This window comes from Cygnus atratus, chromosome Z (genome assembly GCF_013377495.2).
Source record: "Cygnus atratus isolate AKBS03 ecotype Queensland, Australia chromosome Z, CAtr_DNAZoo_HiC_assembly, whole genome shotgun sequence".
Taxonomy (NCBI): Eukaryota; Metazoa; Chordata; class Aves; order Anseriformes; family Anatidae; genus Cygnus; species Cygnus atratus.
In genome coordinates, this window is record NC_066396.1 from 21,066,284 (window position 1) to 21,087,929 (window position 21,646).

Here is a 21,646-nt window from a genome sequence, read left to right on the forward strand (position 1 = left end):
ACAGGATTCTTTTAAGGAAAAAGTAACTTCCAGTGATTATATAGCAAGTGAGGATTCTTCTTGGATACATAACTATAATTCTGTTATTTTGATCTTTAAATCCTAAAAACAAAAAAAAGGTATCAAAAGAAATGGGCTAGTTTTAATAACATAGGTCGAGGAACGTAAGATCACCATTCACTGTCAGATCTCCTGTGCTGCAGATGTTCAATTTGTAATACAAAACTGTCTTGTAGACCTCGCTTGCTTTGAACAGTTTAAACTCACTAAAATATTGTTTGAGGCAGAATTACATTGAACACTGCTTGGAGGCACAGGTAAGTTGGAGGAAAAAATTACAAAAACTTGCTTATGAAATTAAGAAGAGACCTGACACACAGAGAAATACCAGAAACAGCTTTAAAAAGAATAACATCCTGATTCTGTAGTTGTGTGATGAGGTATTCTTCAGTGTTACGTAGAGGAATTCTTATTTCAGGGTTCCTTTATCCAATTTTTTTTTCTCTCATGGTGGCCTCACTAGTTCTGTTTTTCGTATTTCCAGTAATAGGCAAAAGAAATCAGCTCTGTTGAGTACCATTTATTGTTTTATAAGAAAGATCCATGGCTTTGAAGAGTTCTGTCCACAGCATTGTTTCTGACTTGCTTATGAGCTGGCTGGGGAGATGGAATAAACTGTGCAGTACTTTCCTTGCACAAAAGGTGAATTGGGTATTTGTTCGTTTGCTCAAAATTTTGTCTTGTGCAGCATTTAATGACTGCTTTCAGCCACTTTCTGGGGTTAACTAGTGAAGTGAATTACATTGATGATACAAGTTGTGAAATGAGAAAACCCTCTGCGATCTGATACAAGTGATTGAGATAGATAGCCCTTCTTGCTTTCTGACTGAGCCTCACCCCAGGAAGAAATCAGGGAATGCTCCTGGAAGCCTGGGAGTATGTGGTCTATTCACTAAATTCAGGAAAGCTGAATGAATTATTGGGAATCATATTCTCTGTTTGCTATGCTAATTTTCACTAGTAGTTATGCTACAAGAGTGTTTTGCATCTTTTTAGGCCACAAAAGCACCTCTTACAATTGAGAAGATCTATTGTATCTGATTTTCACTTGTGATACTGCTACAGCTGTACAGGTTCCTGATCCCAAACCTGGAGATGTGCAGAGTCTTAATCACCTGTACCGAGGACAACTGTAGGTGTTTATACCAATACCCGAAAGTCTGTGCTTCATAATGGCTAGCTGCACATTACATCCAGCCGGGGATGCTGACTCAGCAAGTTGGGTGTAGATTTCCATCCCACTTAGCTGAGGCTTTTCCTCTTTCTTGTTTTTTTGTACTTCATAGCAGAGGAGGCTGGCAGGTGTGTAAGGCTGTACAAATAGTCAGGAGGATGGATTATCAACCAGGTTAGTTAACTTGTAGCAGGCTTTTCCTAGATATGAAACTTTCACTTAAAGTTTGATCTTGCAACCAATTTATATGTTCCTGAGATTTTGAGTGGAGATAGGAAAGTAACTAAGTAACTGCAGGATTTTTGGTGGGGGGGAATCAGTTTTCATATTAATATCACATTAGAATTGATTTGTCATTATGTGCATAGTGGAAAAAAGTCTTTCACTGGTATAAGGACAGCCTAACAAAACAATTTCATTTTTTCATTTAAGTTATATTGTACCTTTTGTGTTTAGTCTCTCTTCTTAAAGGACCTGTATGTATTTCTCCAGACTTTCTCCCGTTCTCTAATTAGATACAAAGCACAAGTCACTTGTTTATGTAAAGCTACATGCAGATGAACTCAAATTTAATGTCGAGGAACTTGGAGCAGCAGTCCCTGGGTACTTACTTCTGTATTTGTCCAGGGAGAAATATGTATACACCCTCTGCAAAGATTAATCTGTAACATTTACTAGGAGATGCAGTGGAGGCATTCGGGAAGGAAGCATCTATCAAAAAAAGATTTGATTTAAAAAGAAGAAAAAATCACATTGCCTGAAAATTTCAGAATATCTAGTGCTGTTCCTGTATTGTAAGTGTCAACAGGCAATCTAGAGATACAACGGAATGCGTTAATCTAAATGTTGTGTACTTAATTGATGCTTGTTTTTAGTGGAGAATAGTAGGGTAGGGCTGAATAATAGAATACAGTGTATTGCCAATCCACTAGAGTTCTTTAAAGTGAAAAGGGAACTGATTAACATTTAAAGAAGATAAATTATATCTTTAAAAGAGGGAATCTTTCATATGGTCCTGCTTAAACTAGCAAAATTGAGAACCTAAATGTAAGAGAGGAATGTAGGAAATAGCTGGCAGTTTTCTTTTCAAGAAGGATAAATGTAAAGTGCCCCAGTGCTTAGCGTTAGAGTTGCCTGTGATCCAGATTTGGGAAGGAAGTAACAAGACTAGTGAAAACTAAACAAATCTCAGAAACTCAAGCGGATGTGAATAGGCAGTACAAGGTAAAATGAAATGAAGGATTGATAGCCGCAAAAAAAGTGAAAACATACCTTATGGAATTTGTATGTTTAGGAAAGGTTTTTGCACATCCATTAAGCATTAAAATAGAACATGTTGTTTAGAAAATAAATCATGAGCTTTTGTTTTTGAGATGTGGAATGTAAAACTAAGGGGACGCAGTGAAAACACTGCATGCCAGTCTAGACTGGTAGGGAAGTTTTTATCTGTCATGTGCACATAGGCTTTGAAAGTTACTGCTGTATAATGTTTGCGAGACCAGGATTTTAGCAGGAGAGGTTGGATATTGTCAGCAGATAAGTTAATAGATTTTGCTATGCAGATGGAAGGGGAAATAATTGTTTGGAAGTTAAATTTGTTGGGGAGAGGGGGCGTTGTTAAATTTCCTCACCAGCTTACTGTAGCATGTCCTGTTTTTACCTTTTTTGTTATTAGCACTGGCTGCTTCACGGCAGTTCCTGTTCTCCTTTGATGCTGTGTGCTGCTTGGCAGGTGTTATAATTCCACCCAAGAATTCTGAAATTAAGGACCAGATGAAGTGACTTATGTATAAACTTTGAATCATTTGGGAAAATCAAAGGCCTACTAATATCTTTTAATCATTAATTTTATGATCTTTGGTTTTATATAATTATTGTTTAGAATAGTCCTGAGTATACTAAGTTTATAAAAATCAATTACTGTTCTGTTGTGAATCAGCATACAGCAAGCTTGCTCTCTAGCTGGGACCATTCAGTCTTGGTGTAGTACTCAGTAAGCCATGCTTTTTATTTGTAATTGTTTTTCTTATCTTCTTCCGAATGCTGCCATGGAATGACATTTAATAAAATGTTACTGATCTACAGTTCATTTGTATACTTAAATTCATAAGACTTTTATAAAGTGAAGTTCAAAAAATTCAGTATGGCTACGAGTGAGTAATTCAGCATGGCGTCAGTTGAAGATTAAAAAAGTTCATGCCTTAAAGACTGAATTCTGTTATTCTAATGAAATTTCACTGTTGATCTGCTCCTGAGTAGCCTGCAATATAAACTATTCCTAACTATTCTTAACCTATTTTAGTTAATGTCCCTTGCTTTGCTTCTGCTTACTTTTGTTTCTGTTGCTGTTTTCCACATACAACACTAATTCTTGAATGTGGTTGCTCACTTTGAAAGCAGCTGCACTTAAAATCGCTATGTAGATGATCAGTGTTTAAATTTTTAAAATGCTTCTACTTCTTAGAACTTGAAAGATGATTATGCTTAACATGTAGCCTGTTGTGACCATAAATATGATAGGTTTGTACCCCGTTTTCAATCTTATTTGGGTGTTCAGTGTTAAAAAACAATCGAGCACAGTATTCCTGCTTTGGTTGCTAAGATCATATGATTGTTTTAATTTTAGTAGAAGAACATGAGTAAATGTCTGGCTGTATCTGTATACTGAGTATAAATACTCTATTTGTTGTATTTAACTGTCAGTAAGAACAGGACATAAAACCTATTTCAAAGACCAGTCATGACAGAAGTTAACAAAGCCAGAGGTTGGAGGGAGGGAGATTAATATGCGAGTGTCTATAAACTGACACAGTTTAATTACAGGTTTTAATTTTTAGTATAATTATACGGTGCTTTTCACTTTCATAGTTCAAATGTGAACTAATTTATTCTCATGACACCCTTCTAAAGCATGTAAGTAGTATTTATCCCCAGTTTACGAGTGGGGAAAGGGATTTGCTCTTGGTACCAAGCCGTGTTGCAGAGATGATGTTCAGGACCGCCTGGCTCCAGGCTGCCCTTTGATGGAGGCCTCGTGGTGCCCACCCAGGGCCATGCTGCACCTGGGGCGAAGCCACCGGCCTTGAACTGAACCGTCAGAGCCTGAGCCTTCCTGCTGGTTGCTCTTAGGACTTCATTTCTCAGCTCCTAGGGCAGTGCCCTCCTGCAGTCCTGCTGCTGGTTTAAATAGCTTCTCCTCTACTAGTCTGGTCCCATGCCTTCCGAAGGAAAGTTGCAGTGCAGAAAGTCCTGTCCACTCAGGAGCGATGCATGTGTGAGCAGGAGAAGAAGAAGGCTTGGTCAATGAGCGTTCACCTTCTTGGAAGCGAACGCAATGATCCTGAGAAGTGCCTGGTGGAGAGGCATGGAGATGGTGGTGTGCACCTCAAAACAAGAGCAACACGGGCAGGGGAGCTGAGGCTTCTCCGCCAGCACCAGCAGGACGCCCGGCTGCTGCCCAGGCCAGGCCAGGGCCTGGGCCTCGCGCCCAGCCAGACGCGCTGTCTCCACGCCTGCTTAGTCCGTGGCTACTGCTGAATGCTGCTCCAGTGGTGTTGAAGGATCAGTGAATTACAGCCCTGGCCAGTGCCAGTTAAATGTACACTCCAATTTCATTATACGCCCTGACAAAAAAATCTCGATCGTACTGAGTGTAGCCTGTCTTGTAAGGAAAATAGCTTTGAATCCGAAGCATCCGTAGAGCTGTACTGAATACCGTCTTAAAGCTCAGACCCGTGGCTTGGCATCTTCAGCTATTGCAGTCTTTTAGCCCACTGGCATGAAAATAATGCTAGTGTAAGTATAGTGGTGCTGAGCCCCTGGGGAAAATATATTTGGGATCCTGCTGGCAGAAGGGGCCTTGGCAGGGGCACTGCCACTGGCCCAGGGCAGCAGGCGCCCTTGTTCCTATGAAGGAACCCTGTTGTTAAAGAATCTGCGGTAGCTGAGCTGAAATTTAACCTTCCAGCACAAGCTGACCGACCGGCTTTTGATAAAATGTAAACAGTTATGGAAGGAATTTTTTTTTTTTCCCTAAATAGGGAAGCTTAGCTGAGGAATCTTGAGCTATTTTTAATATAATTTAAAAGTAGCCATACCAAGCTTATTTAAAGATAAAATTCCAGTGAAGTGAGGGATAAATATATTTTGTATATCTGTGCTCTCATATAATTCATTTTTACGAGTCTTTTTCTCAATGTTTTAGAACAGTGAAATATTTAAGCTATGTGCAAGGTGATACTACAAACCTGGGTCTGTGCAACAGCTGCACTGCTCATTCTCATGTGGCTTGATTTCCCTTTTTATCTTGTTCTTTGCAACTGAGGACTTACTAGCAAGTGTTTTATGTAGCTGGCTGAATTAAAAGCTCCTTAAAACTAACACAGTAAAGATGGAAGAACTCAAGAGGAAGTTTTTAATGCCTTGTTTTTTTGTATTATCTTGGGCTTGATTCCTGTCTTTGGAGACACTCTTGTGGTTCCCGTGGAGGCAGGAGAGTTCTTTCACATCTTCAAAGACACCATTTCTTATTAATCTGAGTGTATGTGTGTAAGGACAGCAGTGCTGCATTTCCAGTTGTAGGTTCTGAAGTTGGAGGCAGTTTAGGAAGTTACTGAGCTGGAAGATTTTTTTTGACGCTCTCAGCAACTAGTAGACAAGGCATCCCTCTGACCTTTTAAATCTTCTGGTTGTGTTTTCATCGAATAAAGATTCCACCATTTGCGGCAACTGCTGAAAAGCTTCACCTACATGGCACAGCTACAAATGTGAAATGAAGGCTTAAATCAATAGGATCAATGCTTAATTCCTGTACATTTGAAGATCTGTAGACGTCTACTTTTCAAGTTCTTGGGACTTCTTTGAAACCAAGCTTTTACAATTCTGACCATGTAATTTTCCTTTCCTCCAGTATTCTTCTTTTAGTGTTGGCTACAGGGGTAACATGGGCTGGGATTTAAAGGTGATAGACTGTGTAATGAAATTCAATTTCTAACATCTTCTCGAAAGCTAACAGAGATGGAGATTCCACAGTAGTGACAAGCCCAAAAGCAAAACGTTGAGTTAAGTTGAATCTTGGGTGTGCTTAAAATACTTTACATCTGGTATGGTGATGCATTACCTTGAGTTGTTTCTCTGACAGTCTAGATAAGTGTTTTTCAGCCATTTCAGTTTGAATCCTTTTTAAAAAAAATGCCCAGCGAAGCAGTAAACTTCTTCAGAAATATGCTAGATGGTGGAAGAACTTGGTTTAGTTAATTCTGTCAGCCTTCAGATGAGGCCACCAGATGAGTGGAAAATCGCTTATCTCAACTGTAAAATTTGATTTAGAGCAACCTGTGCTTCCTTCTGTAAATCGAGTCACTTCAGTTTGCACTAGGCTAATTCAGGTAGAGTTACTCTGAACTGATTCTGTACTGATGACATTGCCTATGTAAAATTGCTCCTCTAGAAGCGTCAGTCTTACTCAGCTCTAACTCTTGCTTATGATGGAAATGCCTCTAGTACTTTAAGACTTTGGATTTGTTTGGGGATTTTTTTACTCTTTGTTTAGCTTTGCAGAGCCATCACAGTTCAGAGGCACCGAGGTGATGATTTTCCTCATGTTCATCAGTAGCAGCGCTCACTAGCAGTCACTTAAACCAGAGCAAGATTGCAGAAGGTACAGGAATTACACAGGTGTTTTGGGGAGAGTGGTTTTAACATCACAGTTGTAGAAGTACTATGCAAAGTATAATTTTCTTTGTAAAAGCATTCAAGTATACCTGCTGAGATGGGAGGAAAAAGTTCATCTTTGTTTTAATGTTATAATATAAAATATTATTTACCTAAATAGCATTTTGTAGGCTGTCATTTCTTTTCCACTAAGTGCTTAAGACTACTGAGAAGAAATTTAAGTCTGTTTTAAAAAGAATGCTTAGGTTAAAGCCAAGACATTCAAAACAGGACAAAACACAAATCCATAAACCTCTTCAATACTCCTCTCCCTTGGACCCATGAACCTTTCATCTTCATGTAGAACATAATTTCTTTTCTTGCTGTTTACAGGTGCTCCTGACCCAACAGCAGGTGCTAGCATAGATGATGAAAACTGCTGGCATTTGGATGAGGAACAGGTCCAAGAACAAGTTAAAATCTTCCTCTCCCAGGGGGGATACCATGGATCGGGGAAGCAGCTCAATTTGCTTTTTGCAAAGGTGTGTTGAGTATTTTAAACCTTCCCCTTTTTCTCTCCCCCCGTTTCTCCAGCCAGTTTGTACTTGTTAGTGTCTCACTCCAAGTTCTGTTGTTCTAAAACAATACAAAGCCTTGGGAATGTGGTAGCAAGTTAATAATGGACTGTTGTACAGAAGCAGACCACAATCTCCTGTGTCTTTGAGATTGGATTAGGTTATGAAGTAACATTTCAGGCATCTGCACCTTCAGTGTTCTTTTCCTTCCCACCCCCAGAATGCTGGAGAAACCTGTAGAAATGATAGTCTTGTAGTAGCTTGCATAATACACCTGTGGATTACTTGTGGAAGTGTTTGAAAAATTGCAATGGAATCCTAAAATCAAAGTCATAGTTAAAATTGGGAAGGTAGACTATTTTTTCTACTTAAAATATGTTGCTTCAAATATATTAATGGTATTTCTTATTCAACAGAGTTGGAAAGTTTAACACTGAAAGGTATTGTTTGTCCCGTGGTGTATTTTTTTTCAAGTTTGTATTAAAAGCCTCATTTTCTAGGTGCGAGAGATGCTAAAGATGAGAGATTCAAATGGAGCTCGCATGTTGACGTTGATAACAGAACAGTTCATGGCTGACCCTCGTCTGGCACTTTGGAGACAACAAGGAACTGCAATGACTGACAAGTATAGGCAGCTCTGGGACGAACTGGGTAAATGCACAGACTTCAAAATCATCTAGGTGTTCATGTGTGTAATGAAGAAACAATTACATGTTTGGGGGTGGAGGGAAACTTTATTGTGGTACTAGGTAAAACAGGTTAGAGTTTTCTGCAGCTTTGCTTGTTCAGTTAAGGTTGGGTGAAATTGAATTTCTGATCTACTGCGTGAGACAATGCAGTTGAAGGATAGGAGGCATGGTATGAAACAAGTACAGTTGCAACAGGTTGTAGGTAACCTGAGGATCTAAAAAGAATAAAGCAAAAAGTGGAAGTGTACACAGCTGAGGGTAGGTATATAAACCAGTAGTGCTGAAATGGGAAGTTTAAGAAATAAATCATTTCACAAGCAGAGAGAAATAGAAGGCCAAAAAAAAAAAAAGGGAGATTCATTAAGAGTATTAGAAGACTGCAACAAAGGAAAGCAGAAGTCCATTACATAGCAGGAAAGGAGATCAAATAACAGAGGGCTGAAACAATTAACACTTCTCTACAGGAAAGGTCAGTTGTGACCAGATACATGACTTGGACAACAAAAAGAGGAATGTGAGCTGAAATGGGCAAGGAATGCTTAAACTGGTCTGAGGCCACTTGCTCTAAAGTGTTCCAGAAACTCGCTGACACAACTTTGAACTATTTGTAGCTGCTTCAGAAGTTCTCAAAATGTATACGAATTTGTAGTAGGGTGAGGAAATTCAAAATAACTTGAAGGTAAATGTCACCAAGATTTTAAAGGAGTGAAAAATATTAAGTAGCCACCAACATTGCTTTCATAGAGTGTAAGGTACTGGAATGAACTACTAACCAGTTAGTATTGTAAGCGTGTAGTGATAAAGGACAACATGAATTATTTAAAATACAGTGATAAATCTGTTTCTCTAAAAGTGTGTGTGAGCGAAAGGATTAATGTGGTATACTTTAGATACATAAGGTGCTGTCTTGGAGGCTTTCTGAAAGCAAGTTGAAGATACACAGCCTAGATGAAATTGCCTTGTGGTTCATGGAACTCATAGTAGTTACCTGTGCTTTCACACAATCTGCAAAGACTCTTTAAGTCTAGACTTACAGGAGCCTGTCTTGAGATGTGTTCTGGCCAATATGGCTATTCCTGACTTACGTGGCATGGAAGATGCATATATATAACTTACAGATGACGCCCCATGGGATTATATGTAAACACTGTGGAGAACAGAGCCAAAACTCATAATGGCCTTGGTAGATTTTAAAGGTGCAAAATAAAGCTAAATGAAAATAAAGCCAGAATAATTTCTTCATTTAGAAAAGAAAAGTCAAAAGCAAAATTTGAGTTTTCCCACTTGCAAAGGTTAAAGATGACCATGATCGATTGCACATTGTCTGGGAAGTTTAAGGCTAGATATAATGTTAGCATAAATTATGTTCACTCTAAATGAAGCATTAGGTTAATAAAGCACTGGCTGTCTAGTTGACATTATATATTTAAGCGGTAGAAAGCCTTAATATCAGAGCAGGCAAAACTCTGTTACAGAGAGTGTAGATATAACTACTTTGCCTTAAATGTAACAACCCTTTTAGTATGTCATTTTTATGATGCTTTGGCTTGGGGAGTAGCACCTTTTGCCAGGCAGGACATGTGTTTAGCTGGACATGCAAGCAGGAAAATGCTGTATCCCACCATACTGAAAACTGGAGGGTGTCATGCTCCATTGCTTATGTGGGTTGAGCTGGTAGGTGATGGGAGAGGCACAAGTGTGTTCTCCATCTGTTACCTGTAACAGTCTTAACCACATGCTGCCAATAAACCTAAAAGTTTTCCTTAAATTTTCTTAGCAGCTCCTCTTCTTGTTTCATCAGCTACACACTAACATCATCTTCTTGACAGCACCTTGTCTGAAGGTGGAGGAAATGGAATCTGCCTGCAGCATCAAATAAGCAATATCTTAGATTAATTGAATTGATTGATTTACCTCTGTTTAATCAGAATTATACTTGCCACTCCTAGAAAGCCACAGTGCAACCTCCAGCTTCACCACCGCTACACTTGTCATCTGAGGCAGACCCTGCTGTTACAGTCCTGCACTGCTCTGCTTCCCCTAACAGTATCAAAGTATTTTGATCGTGTAACAGTTTCAAGTGCAAATGCATTTCAACCGGGTCAGGCATGTAGTAGGCTAAAAGCAGAACATAGCTTGGTTCTTCCACCTCTATCCTGTGTTCATGTTGCTAAACTGTCCAGTTTGTTCCCACGCTGGTAGGATTCCTCCCACTGGTGCACTGCAAGTTCCATGAAAATTGCTCTTAACTGGGTGATTCTCTCCAGCTTGCCTCCTAGCTTATGTGAGAAGTACAAGCTGCTGCTGCGTTTTAGCTAGGGTCTCACCCCGAGTTTCATTCAAGTTGAACACATCTCTTTTTCTGGGTGAAACATACATATCTAAAGACATCTGAAAGTTTAAAAGTCAAAGGAGGTTTTAAGACAGACCATATTTACAATAGCAAACTACAGAAAAATGAGCAGGATGTCCCTGGAGACCCACGATCTGTGGTGTTACTGGCAGGGAGAACTTGGACGTGGGTTTTGAGAGGTGATGGTATCATTATGCTCTGAAGTAACATTGGTTTCCTTTCTTGTTGTCATCCCCTAGGCTGTCAGGGAACTGAAATATCAATAAAGGAAGTGGGACAGACCGTTCTCATACTTTACTTTTTTTGGGTATCGGCTCAGAGTAATCTGGGAGTAGCATATATGTATTTTGTTTTATTTTGTTTTTTTAATTGCTTTATTTATGATCTCATTTATTTCCCAGGTGAGTAGCAATTTGATGTTGTAGTTATGGAAGATTTTAGGACATGTAAAGTACGTAAATATAGACTCTGCTTAATAAAGGCTTGCTTGCTTGCCCTGGTATGCTGTCTGCCAACCACTAGGCATATGGCCACTTTGTCAGCTCCATCTTGGCATAGGTTTTTAAGCATTCTTAAATAACTTCAGCTTTGCTCCTTGACTGGGTCACATGAGCCTTTCATTAGAATTTAACTGATGCTTCCTGCCTGGCATTGAGCATTGGCAGAGGTACTGGAAGGACACACTAGTCTCTGATCAGAGTTTCTACTGAAGTGTATGGTAAATTGTGTTGACTTCAGTAGAAGTCAGATTGGGTTTGAGCGTTCAAAGGTGCTGATTTAAATAAATAAATTAATTAAAAATAAATACTTCACGTCTAAGTGAGAGCCTAGCAATTTTCTAGTACAAAGTCCTAATTCAGTAAGCAATTTACAGTTCAAAGGCCTCAAGTTGACTACCTAGTTGTGTGTAAGGCTTTTTTGTTGTTTTTTAAAGTCTTTAGAACAAGAGGAAGAATATAATAGTTATGCTCAGCTGATTTCCCCTATTGTACGTCAAAGAATGGGCTGAGCTAAATACTACTTAATGAACTCCAAAAGTGCAGTATTGAAAAGATCAAGATTACAGGCTGAAGCTCATATGCTTTTCAGCCTTGCTCATATGCTTTTCATGCTAGAAGAATGTAGATGTGACTTCAGTGATGCACTGGTTAACACTTACAACTTGCCACAGTAATACGTGAACGCGCTTTCCAGAGTTTAGAGCTGAGTTGGAATTCTTCGTGTTGTTGCTGTTTAAATGGTGTCTCAGTAGGTAAATTCCACATGCTGATCTTTAGGTGTTTAACTCTCAGCAACTGTGGTTGAAGACTTCAGTCTATTGGAATGATTAATTATCTGAAGCCCCTTAGTTTGCCATTTTAATTAAATTGCATTGATAAAATGGAGGAATATGGAAATGCACAGTAAATATCTGCTGATGCCTGTTGAACTGAGATCTCTGATTTCAAGGAAACGTCAGTTAACCTTCTTTGTACTCTAGAGGGAAAAAAAATGGTCCATGCAATCATACTACAGAAGTAATTCTTTAATATTCATCCATCAAAATTAAGTTGAAGTTGCTTATGGTCTACAAAAGTGAAAAGATTTCCTTAATAAAAGGGGAAAAATTGACTTTGTGCCCCAGCACAGGGATTGTGAGGGCTGCAAGGCTCTGCTTTGGAATTAAATGTTGAGCACTGCCAGATGCCAGGCATCGAGAAGAGGCTGAGTTTTGTCGGCAAATGGGATCTGCAAGTTAATTGGTGTTTTCTGCAGGCTTCTGGCTGTGAAATGAAATTGGAAGCCCTTTAGCCACATGGATAATACAGGACCTGAATACAAATGTCACATGTCACCATCAGGGCTCACTGTGAAACAATAGTGTTCCCACTCGAATGCTGCGCCATTACAGATCATTTAAATATGGGGATTACATTTAAACTAAAAGCCCCATTTGCCTTTTACTGCAATTTAAATGTCCTCTTAGCAAAAGCTAAGTGACAAATTAAATGAAAAAAGTGCCCACATTTTTAAAGCTGTAATGCAAAACAACCTTTTATTGCTTCTCATGTGCCACGAATGAATCATTATACTTGTCAACCCTAAACCAAGCCATAATTGGAGCAGCTACTGTTATCAAAGCGGGGCTGCGCTTGTGACAGCTTAATAAAGCTGAAACTGTTAAATTAAATCCCAGATGCTTAATCTGATGAAAGCAGTCAAGTAGAAGAATCTAAGACAAGTATCTACTGCTTGGTGGAGTGATGGAGCCCAACAGCTTGTCAACACGTAGATTACAGGATCAGATATATTTTTTTTGTGAACTACCATTTTCAGTGTCTTTATATCCTCTTGCTTGCCTTTGCTGTGAAGAAACTGCACGTAATTTGCATGTTTCAAAACAAACATTTCTAGCAGATTTACTTCATTTTGATATTTAGGAACAGTTTCAGGGGGAGGAGAGCTGGTTTTTTTTGAGCCAAGGATTATCTTTTTATGGAGCAAAAATATGATGGCTGTGTCATGGGGAATCTCCAGAGAGCTTGTGCAAGTCAGGGCTATGGATAATTGGCAAATGTGTTCTGGGTTTTCACCCTTCTTAACCTGATCTCTGTTGGTTCTTACATTTCACAAAATTAAGGAGAACTTAAAAGGCATTCTGTACATCCAGCTGGGTCTCTGGACTTTAATGCATAGGCTTTTACTGTCTACCACATGTTGGTATATAAAGTTTTTGAGTGCCGGAATCTCTTAAAATATTGCCATGAGCTTCGTCTGTGGCATAAAGCTTTCCTTGGTGACTTCTGACAATACTTCCTCTTATGCACACCAAGTGAGTTGTTCTCATAAAGGTATTTCCTGAGCAGAATAACGTGTCTTTGCCTTAGTAGTTCTAGTACTCTTAATCTTAGCAGTTTCTCACTGGCATTTAGACCTAACATGAGCTGCTTTTTAAGTGTTATAACATCCAGGTGGTCTACTTTGAGTTCATGTTTGCTGATACTTTGGCCGTTTTCTGGGTTAGTGATGTATTTTCATGTTAAAATTTAAAACTAAAATATCATTTTACTGGGTAATGTCATGTAGAGAAATAATGGAACATACTTCCTGAAGAATCACGCCTAAAATTTTATTAGTAACACTTTGCTCCTCATCTAAGACTTAATTCTAAATGCTGAATATAGGCAAGGAATCATTATAGATTAATTAAGAGAGATTTAATTACCATTTTGCCATGAACAAACTAATGATTGAGTGTTAAATAAAGCTTTTTTGATTTGAAAATAGCTCCAATTTTTTCTGTTACAAGTTTATATTCATCTCTGGAAAATACCAAGTTATGTTCTTTTAACCTTAACTAAATGAAGCTGTATTCTCCATCTATATTTCTATCTCAGGCATTCCTTCCCTTTGCAATTAGAGAGACAAACTTGTATGAATGGGACATGCCAGCTGTTCTAGACAGTTCATCTCGGCTTAGTATTTAAGGGAGGGAGAAAAAGGACAAAAGCAGCCAGGGTTGTTGCCAGTATGCCCCTGGAGAAATTCCTTCTTGATGCCAGATTTGGTGACTGCTTCAGGGCTGCCATGAGAAAGAATCACTAAAGTTAAGCATTCATTACAGTTTTTGTGCTCTAACGCTGTTTTTCTAGGGCTGCATACTTAGTCCAATGTCTGTGTAGGATCAGTATATGTCAGAAATATGGACTTTTCACCATGTTTAGTGGTATTTCTGAAATGGTATGGCAAGGCTGTAATTTTCAGATTTGAGTACTAGGCATATATCTGTATTTACATGATTCCTGCACCTTCATAAAATAAAGTAACCTTAAAATTTCTTAGCTTAGGTAAACATACGATTGCACATATCATATAGTTGGCCTTGAAGTGAAAGCTGTAGGAATACTTGAGTTTCAAAGGACATGGGATGCACCATGCTTTACTTAGTTGTGAGAATTCTAGATGGAGTGATGCCTTAGATAGTTGTCTACAACTATATCATATCTAATGGGCTGTTGTTGCTTAATTGATAATGCCTTTCTTACTGTTGGGTTGTTTTGTTTTAGCAGCCATTGTGTGGTTTCCATACAGTTACAAAACGTATGCCTTCAGTTCATGCACTTGAGGTTGCATCTGCTCTTTCACAAGAATAAGCTGTTAATATATGTCAGTGTATTGGAATGATTTATACTATTGGAGGCAGTAAATTAACAGTACTTCTGAGTTAGCATCACAAGACAGTTTTGCTTCTCTAAGGCCTGAGTTATGAGTGACAACTTAAAGCAATTGCTGTCATGGCCCTAGAGTGTCTCAATTGTTGCTGTCACCTTCATTTCCGTGGTGAATGAAGCCAAGCTGCCATTCTGCAGAGATGGGTTCTGTCCATCTTTTCTGAGGGCAATTTCTTTCCTCCTTGATTACCAACCATAGAAGTTTATTGGCATCTGTCATAATGGTATTAGAAATGCTGGTATTTGAGGCTGTAGTATGACAATAGATGGGAGCTATTTTCAAGGAGGGTATTTTTTCATGTGGTAAAACTGCATTTATCAGATTTAAGGAATAATGGTAAAAGTAATTCCAGTGTGTAAGCATAGCTTGAAGGGTTTATTTTTAATGCTGTGCAAAACGTTTGGGTTTCCATTTAGTTGAGTTGGATGGAAAGTACTTTTATAGTAGGAGCCAAATTTTTTTTTAAGTACCCACATTAAAGCTGTTTTTTAAGTTTCTATTCCTAAGCTACTGAACTGATTTACTCACAAATGTTCTTAGATAACAATAAAAAATATGTTCTGTGTTGTAGCTGGTACAAACTCATTACTGCCCTAACTGTGGAACTGTGACTTCCATGATTAAGGTTAGAGTTTTACTATGAACCTAGACAGGTATTTGGCATTATTTTTTTCCTTCCTCTCATTCTTTTATTTTTCATACCTCTATAATGTTAATCTGTCATTTAATTTTCTGCTACCACTTCTAGTAAATACCAGAGCTAGAGAGAATTGATAAGCTTATGGAGTTACTGAATCACTAACTTCTCTGAGCTTTACTGCTGTCCAGCAATCTGACCATGTGATGTCCAGTTTTCTCTTGAATGGATACAGGGAAAATAACTGAAAAATTGGAATAGCCACTAAAAGTGAAAAATGCAAGAATCATAGTTGTCTTAGGCCTGTCAAAGCAAGACAAAAAAATGATCTTCCTCATGATTAGGGACCTACATAGATTAAAAACTTGATAGTGAAGACGCTCATCAAACAAAAGGAAGTTGAAAATATTAAGTAAAGCTGGATAAATTAAACTAAAAATAATATTAGAATTTTGAATCACAGTAACCAGGCATTGGAACAGCTAACCAAGAGCTGTGCTAGATTTTGGAACTGGAAAATTAAACAAAAAAAGATAATTGTAATACTGTTTTTTGTAAAAACTCAACCATCAGTTTTGGAATTGAAGCTGAAAACAACCCAGGAAATCTTAGAGTATTAAGGAATTCAGACTAGACAATCAGAATGTGTTCTATCCATTTAGAATCATAGAATCACAGAATGCTTTGTGTTCAAAGGGACCTTAAAGACCATCTAGTTCCACCCACCCTGCCATCGGCAAGTACACCTGCCATTAGATGAGGTTGCCTAAAGCCCCATCCAACCTGGCCTTGAACACCTCCAGGGATGGGGCATCCACAGCTTCTCTGGGCAACCTGTGCCAGTGCCTCACTACCCCCTGAGTAAAGAATTTCTTCCTGATATCTAATCTAAATCTACCCTCTTTTAGTTTAAAGCCATTATTCCTTGTCCTGTCACTCCACTCCCTGACAAAGAGCCCCTCCTCAGCTTTCCTGTAGGCCCCCTTTAGCTGCTGGAGGGCCTCTGTAAGGTCTCCCTGGAGCCTTCTCTTCTCCAGGCTGAACCACCCCAACTCCCTCAGCCTGTCTCCATAGCAGAAGTTCTTCAGCCCTCTGATCATCCTCATGGCCCTCCTCTGGACTTGTTCTAATCCTTTCATGTCCTTCTTGTGATGGGGGCCCCAGAACTTGAACTCAGGACTCTAGGTGGTGTCTCACGAGAGCAGAGCAGAGGGGCAGAATCACCTCCCTTGCCCTGCTGGTCATGCTTCTTTTGATGCAGCCTAGGATACAGTTGGCTTTCTGGGCTGCAGGTACGCATTGCCAGCTCATGTTGAGCTTCTTGTCAACCAACACACCCAGGTTCTTCTCCTCAGGGCTGCTCTCAATCCCTTCTCTGCCCAGCCTGTGTTGGCATTTGGGATAGCCCCAGCCCAGGTGCAGGACCTTGCACTTGGCCTTGTTGATCCTCATGAGGTACACACAGGCCCACCTTTCAGGCCTGTCCAGGTCCCTCAGGATGGCATCCCTGCCCTCCAGCGTGTCGACCACACCACACAGCTTGGTGTCGTGGGCAAACTTGCTGAGGGTGCACTCAATCCCACTGTCCATGTTGCTGACAAAGATGTTAAGCAGTGCTGGTCCCAATACTGACCCCTGAGAAACACTGCTCGTCACTGATCTCCACCTGGACACGGAGCCGTTGACCGCAACTCTTTGATGTGACCATCCAGCCAATTCCTTACCGCACGAGTGGTCCATCCACCAAATCCATGTCTCTGCCACTTAGAGACAAGGATATCATGTGGGACAGTGTGAGATGCTTTGCACAAGTCCAGGTAGACGACATCAGTTGCTCTTCCCTTGTCTACTAACGCTGTAAACCCATCTGGAAGGTCGGGGTGTTGGGCTGGTTAGCTTCTATTTATTTGTAGAAGGCTGTTTGGGTTCTATGAGCATTGTAGCGGTAATCATATTTATTCTTTTCTGACCTTTCCCACTATGCAATGGAGTAGTTGCACTTGCTCCACTTTTTTGAAGAATGAGAGGTATTTCCCTCCCTTTCTTTTATGGGTATCTTGTTTTATTCTTCTTAAACTTTACAAGTGTGTACCTTCCTCAGAAAAGAAGTGAGAGGAATTCATTCACCAGTTTAACTAGAGGTAGGATACTTTCTTTATAGTTAGCAGAAATGTCTACTTTTCTCCTGAAAATTGTCAAAGTCTCTGAAAGTAGACTACTGAGAGTGGATTTCTGGGCAAAATATTTGATAAAATAGCTAATGTCTGCTTTGGGCAAGAGCACTGTTTGTGTTTACCACCTGGTTGTAAATATTGGAATCTAATTGAAAAAAATGCAAAGAAACACACAAAGATGATCATAAAAGAATATTTTTGTACTATTTGTACTAGTATTAGCAATGCTTTTACCTTAAATTGATCGCTTGTGAGCAAATGAATTAATTGTTTTGTGAATAATAGAGAACTTAATTAAAGCAGGATACTAGAAGTGCATAGAGGGGTGTTTAATCGACATGTGACAGATACCCAAATGCTCTCACAGGGTGACTGTAGTGTCAGTGCCAAGCAAGTTTCCGTTCTTTTATGAAACCTTTTGGTCAAATGTTATGGCATACTGTTAGTGCAGTTTGTGTAACAAACTAAACAAACTAAAGACAGCATAACCCGGAACAATGGGCTCATGCAAAATGACTGAAGTGTTTGGCTAGTTCCTGTTTCCATTGTATTAGAAGTTGAAGGAAGGAAGGAAGTTGTAGGAAGACCAGAGCAAGAGTTTTCATTACTTGACACGCACAGATCAGAGCATGTAGTTGATGATAGCTTAGAATAAAATTTCAGCCAAATTCATGTATGGCTTTACCCTTGGAGCAGAGGTATGCAGTCAGAGGGAAAGGAGACCTTAAGGAACTAGATGGTGTTTTTTTGTTGTTATTTTTTGTCCCAGTATTACACCTGCACTCTCTCTATCCAACACATTTGGAGTTTAGTGTGCAGAAGGGCAATGATTCTCTCTTACCATCAGTGCTGCAGGTAATCTATTGCGTTAATCAGCCAGCTAGTGTGAAATGCATGGGGAGTGATTATACTATCATACACAATACAATCAGCATGAAGCACTTGTCAAGACCAATACATCAAAGTTTAATTCAGTAATAGAATGAATTAGAGCAAAATGAAACATTCTGTTCTCCAAGAAACACAGCACCCATAGCAAGCTTTTTTTTTCTTTTTTTTTTTCTCTGAAGGCTGCAGTGAGAAATCAGAGTGCATTAAGGAATTGTTTTTATGAATAAAATTGCAGCTTGGACCAATCTGAATACTGTGAATACTTTTCCTTGGGGTTCTTATCGAGGAGAGCGCAGTGTTGAAGTGCTCTGCCTATCTTCACTGTTCCATAAAAGCAACTGTTTAATTGGAACGTTCTCCAGTGGGACTCCTGATTATGCTTTGTTCTAGTGGAGATCTCTCCATGCTTGCAAGGAGGGAGTTGGCTTTGCCAGTCATTCTGAAGCCACTTGTCCTTCTCATTGAGAAGCAATAAATAGCGAACACTACCTTCTTTGAGGTTTCCAAGTGGCTGTCCCAGTGAAAGTGCATATGTGTTTAAAAACCAGATGTAAACCACTTTAAAATCCTTTGCTGACACTTCTGTTTTAAAGGGGTCACAGGTTCCATCTCCTATTATTGTTTCTATTCTGACACTCCCAATGCTGGAAAATGATGCTTTTGTAACTGAATTGATGAGGCTCAAATGAGGCACAGTAGCAAGTGTGCAGCAAGTGCTGAAGTTGAGCAGTCTGTTGCACAAAGGGAATGATGATGATTACCTGGCTCCATTTTCTTTGAAACGATAAAATGATACTAACCTGCTATCTTAGGGGATTTTATTTTTAAAGAAACCTATATGCATCAATGGGAACAACAAAGAGATGTTAAAGTAGATGTGCATCTGTTTCTTGCATATTTTGATTTTACAAATGAATGTGTTGATCTTAAGTATATTAAATGTAAAATTTTAGGGCAAGGTCCAAGTTTCAGACACTGGTAATAGATGGTATTGTAAATGAGGAAATACTGACCCAAGCATAATTGCACAGCAAGGTAGCATAATACTTCTAGGAAAAGCAGATTTCCTGGGAAGACTGCAATCAGTCGCACGTAATCATGCACTGGATCTTCAGTCATGCCCCCTGCCCTAGCCCCAAGTAAAATTGTTTCCACCGTCACCCTCCCATTTACTGGGATAAGAGTAAAACATAATGGAAGTTCTGAAAAAACGAGCAGTGCTGAATCACTAAGGAGAGTCTATATGCATTCCTTGCACTTCTTTAGCTTCACGAATACATGTATACACAGGATATGTAATGATTACAACACCTGCTTTTACAATGACTGGATACTTCTTAGCATTTTTCAATTTGCATGTTGAAATCTGGATCACTATGAAGGTATGCTGACCCTTTCTCCCCCATGAATTCAGAAATATGGATGTTTACTGAGAAATACAAATGTACTGATGTTTGCCTGTATGTAAAGGAAGGCACGCACTGTGTAAAGCAGTAATGTAACTTTTTTTGTGATATGAGGCATGCTAAAGATGAATGACAGCTACATGTTTCCAGAAAGAGGGCTGATTGAACCAAAGCTTGGTTTGGCAAACCTGGCTTTTTCCAGGTCAAGAGAATTATTGTCAGACCAAAATAGACAATTCCTCCCCACAATATGACAGTTTTAGTATTCGTTCCCTTGTGAAATTAGTACTAAATTGCAGTTGCACCATGACTTATCCTCCAATTACCTTCCAGGGGAAAATATATATTGTATATTGCTTTGTCTTATTTTGCCATTGTGCTGTGAGGAGTTTCATGTTAGAAAGACGTGGGTTACAGTCAAGGAATCCAAACCCAAACTTTAGTTCTGGTTTAGTAATCTGTACTTCTGAGGGGGTAATGCTTTATCCTCTGGAGTTCTTGTGTGAAAAGATAGCTGGTGTCTGGGGAAAGGGAGACAGAGAAAAAGAAAGCTGTGTTAGAAAGACAGAATATGTAGGTACAAACACATTCTCACACTATTTTTTCAATTAATGAGACTTTTGTGCATAGTGCAGGTGGCATTGGTGACATCTAGTTAAACAGGAGAACTTGAGAATGCCAGGAATGGATTTTTGGGGAGTCAGCAGTTTCCCAGCATAGGATCCATTAGGCCAAGATGAGAAAATCTCTTGTTTGAAGCCAGCGTAAGCCTTCAGGTTGGTGGTGACATTTAAGGGCCAGCTCAGGGGGACTGGAATAAGCAGCATCAGAGTTAAATGGGAATAATATCCTCCAGGCTCCTTCCAGTTGGCATGTGGTAAAATCTGGGCACAAGTGAATGTTTTCCCTGGACTTTTCAGTGATAGAAACAGGACAGGAACCAGTGAATGGAAGGAGACAGAATGGAGCAGATGTCAGGGGAAAGGGAGAGGTGCTCAGGGAGAAGGAGGATGAAGAATTGTGAATACAAGCAAGTGCACACACGCTAAGGGGAATAAAAAAATAGAAGAGAGAAAGAAAGAAAAAGAAAAACACCAAACAACCAAAAAAACAACCCCAGAAACCCAAATAGGGTGTGGGGTCATTGGCATTGTGCTTCATTCTCCCAGATGGTGGCCTTTGTAGCACCACAGGAGTTGAGCCCGAGGCTCTGTTCCCTTCCCTCCTGCTCTTCTCGGGGGGAGCTCTGTCTCGCACCCCTCATCCTGCAGGCAATGGGGCAGCGCTGAAAGCTGCTCCAGGGCCTGAGCGAGCTCAGATGTGCGCACAGCTCACGCTCAACTCACTGGGAGCAGCGTGCAGTTGGGCTCTATTGAAATGTGAAGGGTTTGTGTGGGGTTTATTATAAATACGCTTCTCCTTGTGCTTCATTTGCATAAAAATAGCCTGGGTTTCTGAGACGAGCTGCTGACAATGTAGTTATGCTTAACATCACTTCCCTCCTGTAGTGAAATAAGTTTTTGAAGGGTTTTGATACTTTTGGTTATCTCTTCCCTTTCCTACCTGCTAGATGCACTGTATGCATAGCGGAGCTTCTGAGGAAGGCAAGTGAATTCATTTGCCTCTAGTGGTGTTTGAGACACAATGAAATGAAAGGCTACTCATTTTGTAGGGGCACTGTGTAATCAGTAGTATGTGTTCTGCCTGGTCAAATGGTTGAAATGCTTCCCAAATGCAGTTAAGATACTCCACTTTTCTTTGCTTCAGTCTGAAAACACTGGGAATCTGGCTGCAAAGTGCTAAATTGGCTTTCTTTTTTTAAG

General features: G+C 39.6%; 1 protein-coding gene across 1 annotated transcript in view; it reads left to right on the forward strand.

Annotated features, from left to right (window-relative positions):
- The window catches only part of ZSWIM6 (zinc finger SWIM-type containing 6), a 115,206-nt gene that overhangs the window by 64,982 nt on the left and 28,578 nt on the right, over nt 1–21,646 (forward strand). The window contains exons 3-4 of the mRNA XM_035553687.2: nt 7,280–7,428; nt 7,962–8,112. Coding sequence (XP_035409580.1) covers nt 7,280–7,428; nt 7,962–8,112 — 300 coding nt within the window. The remainder of the gene's footprint in view (nt 1–7,279; nt 7,429–7,961; nt 8,113–21,646) is intronic.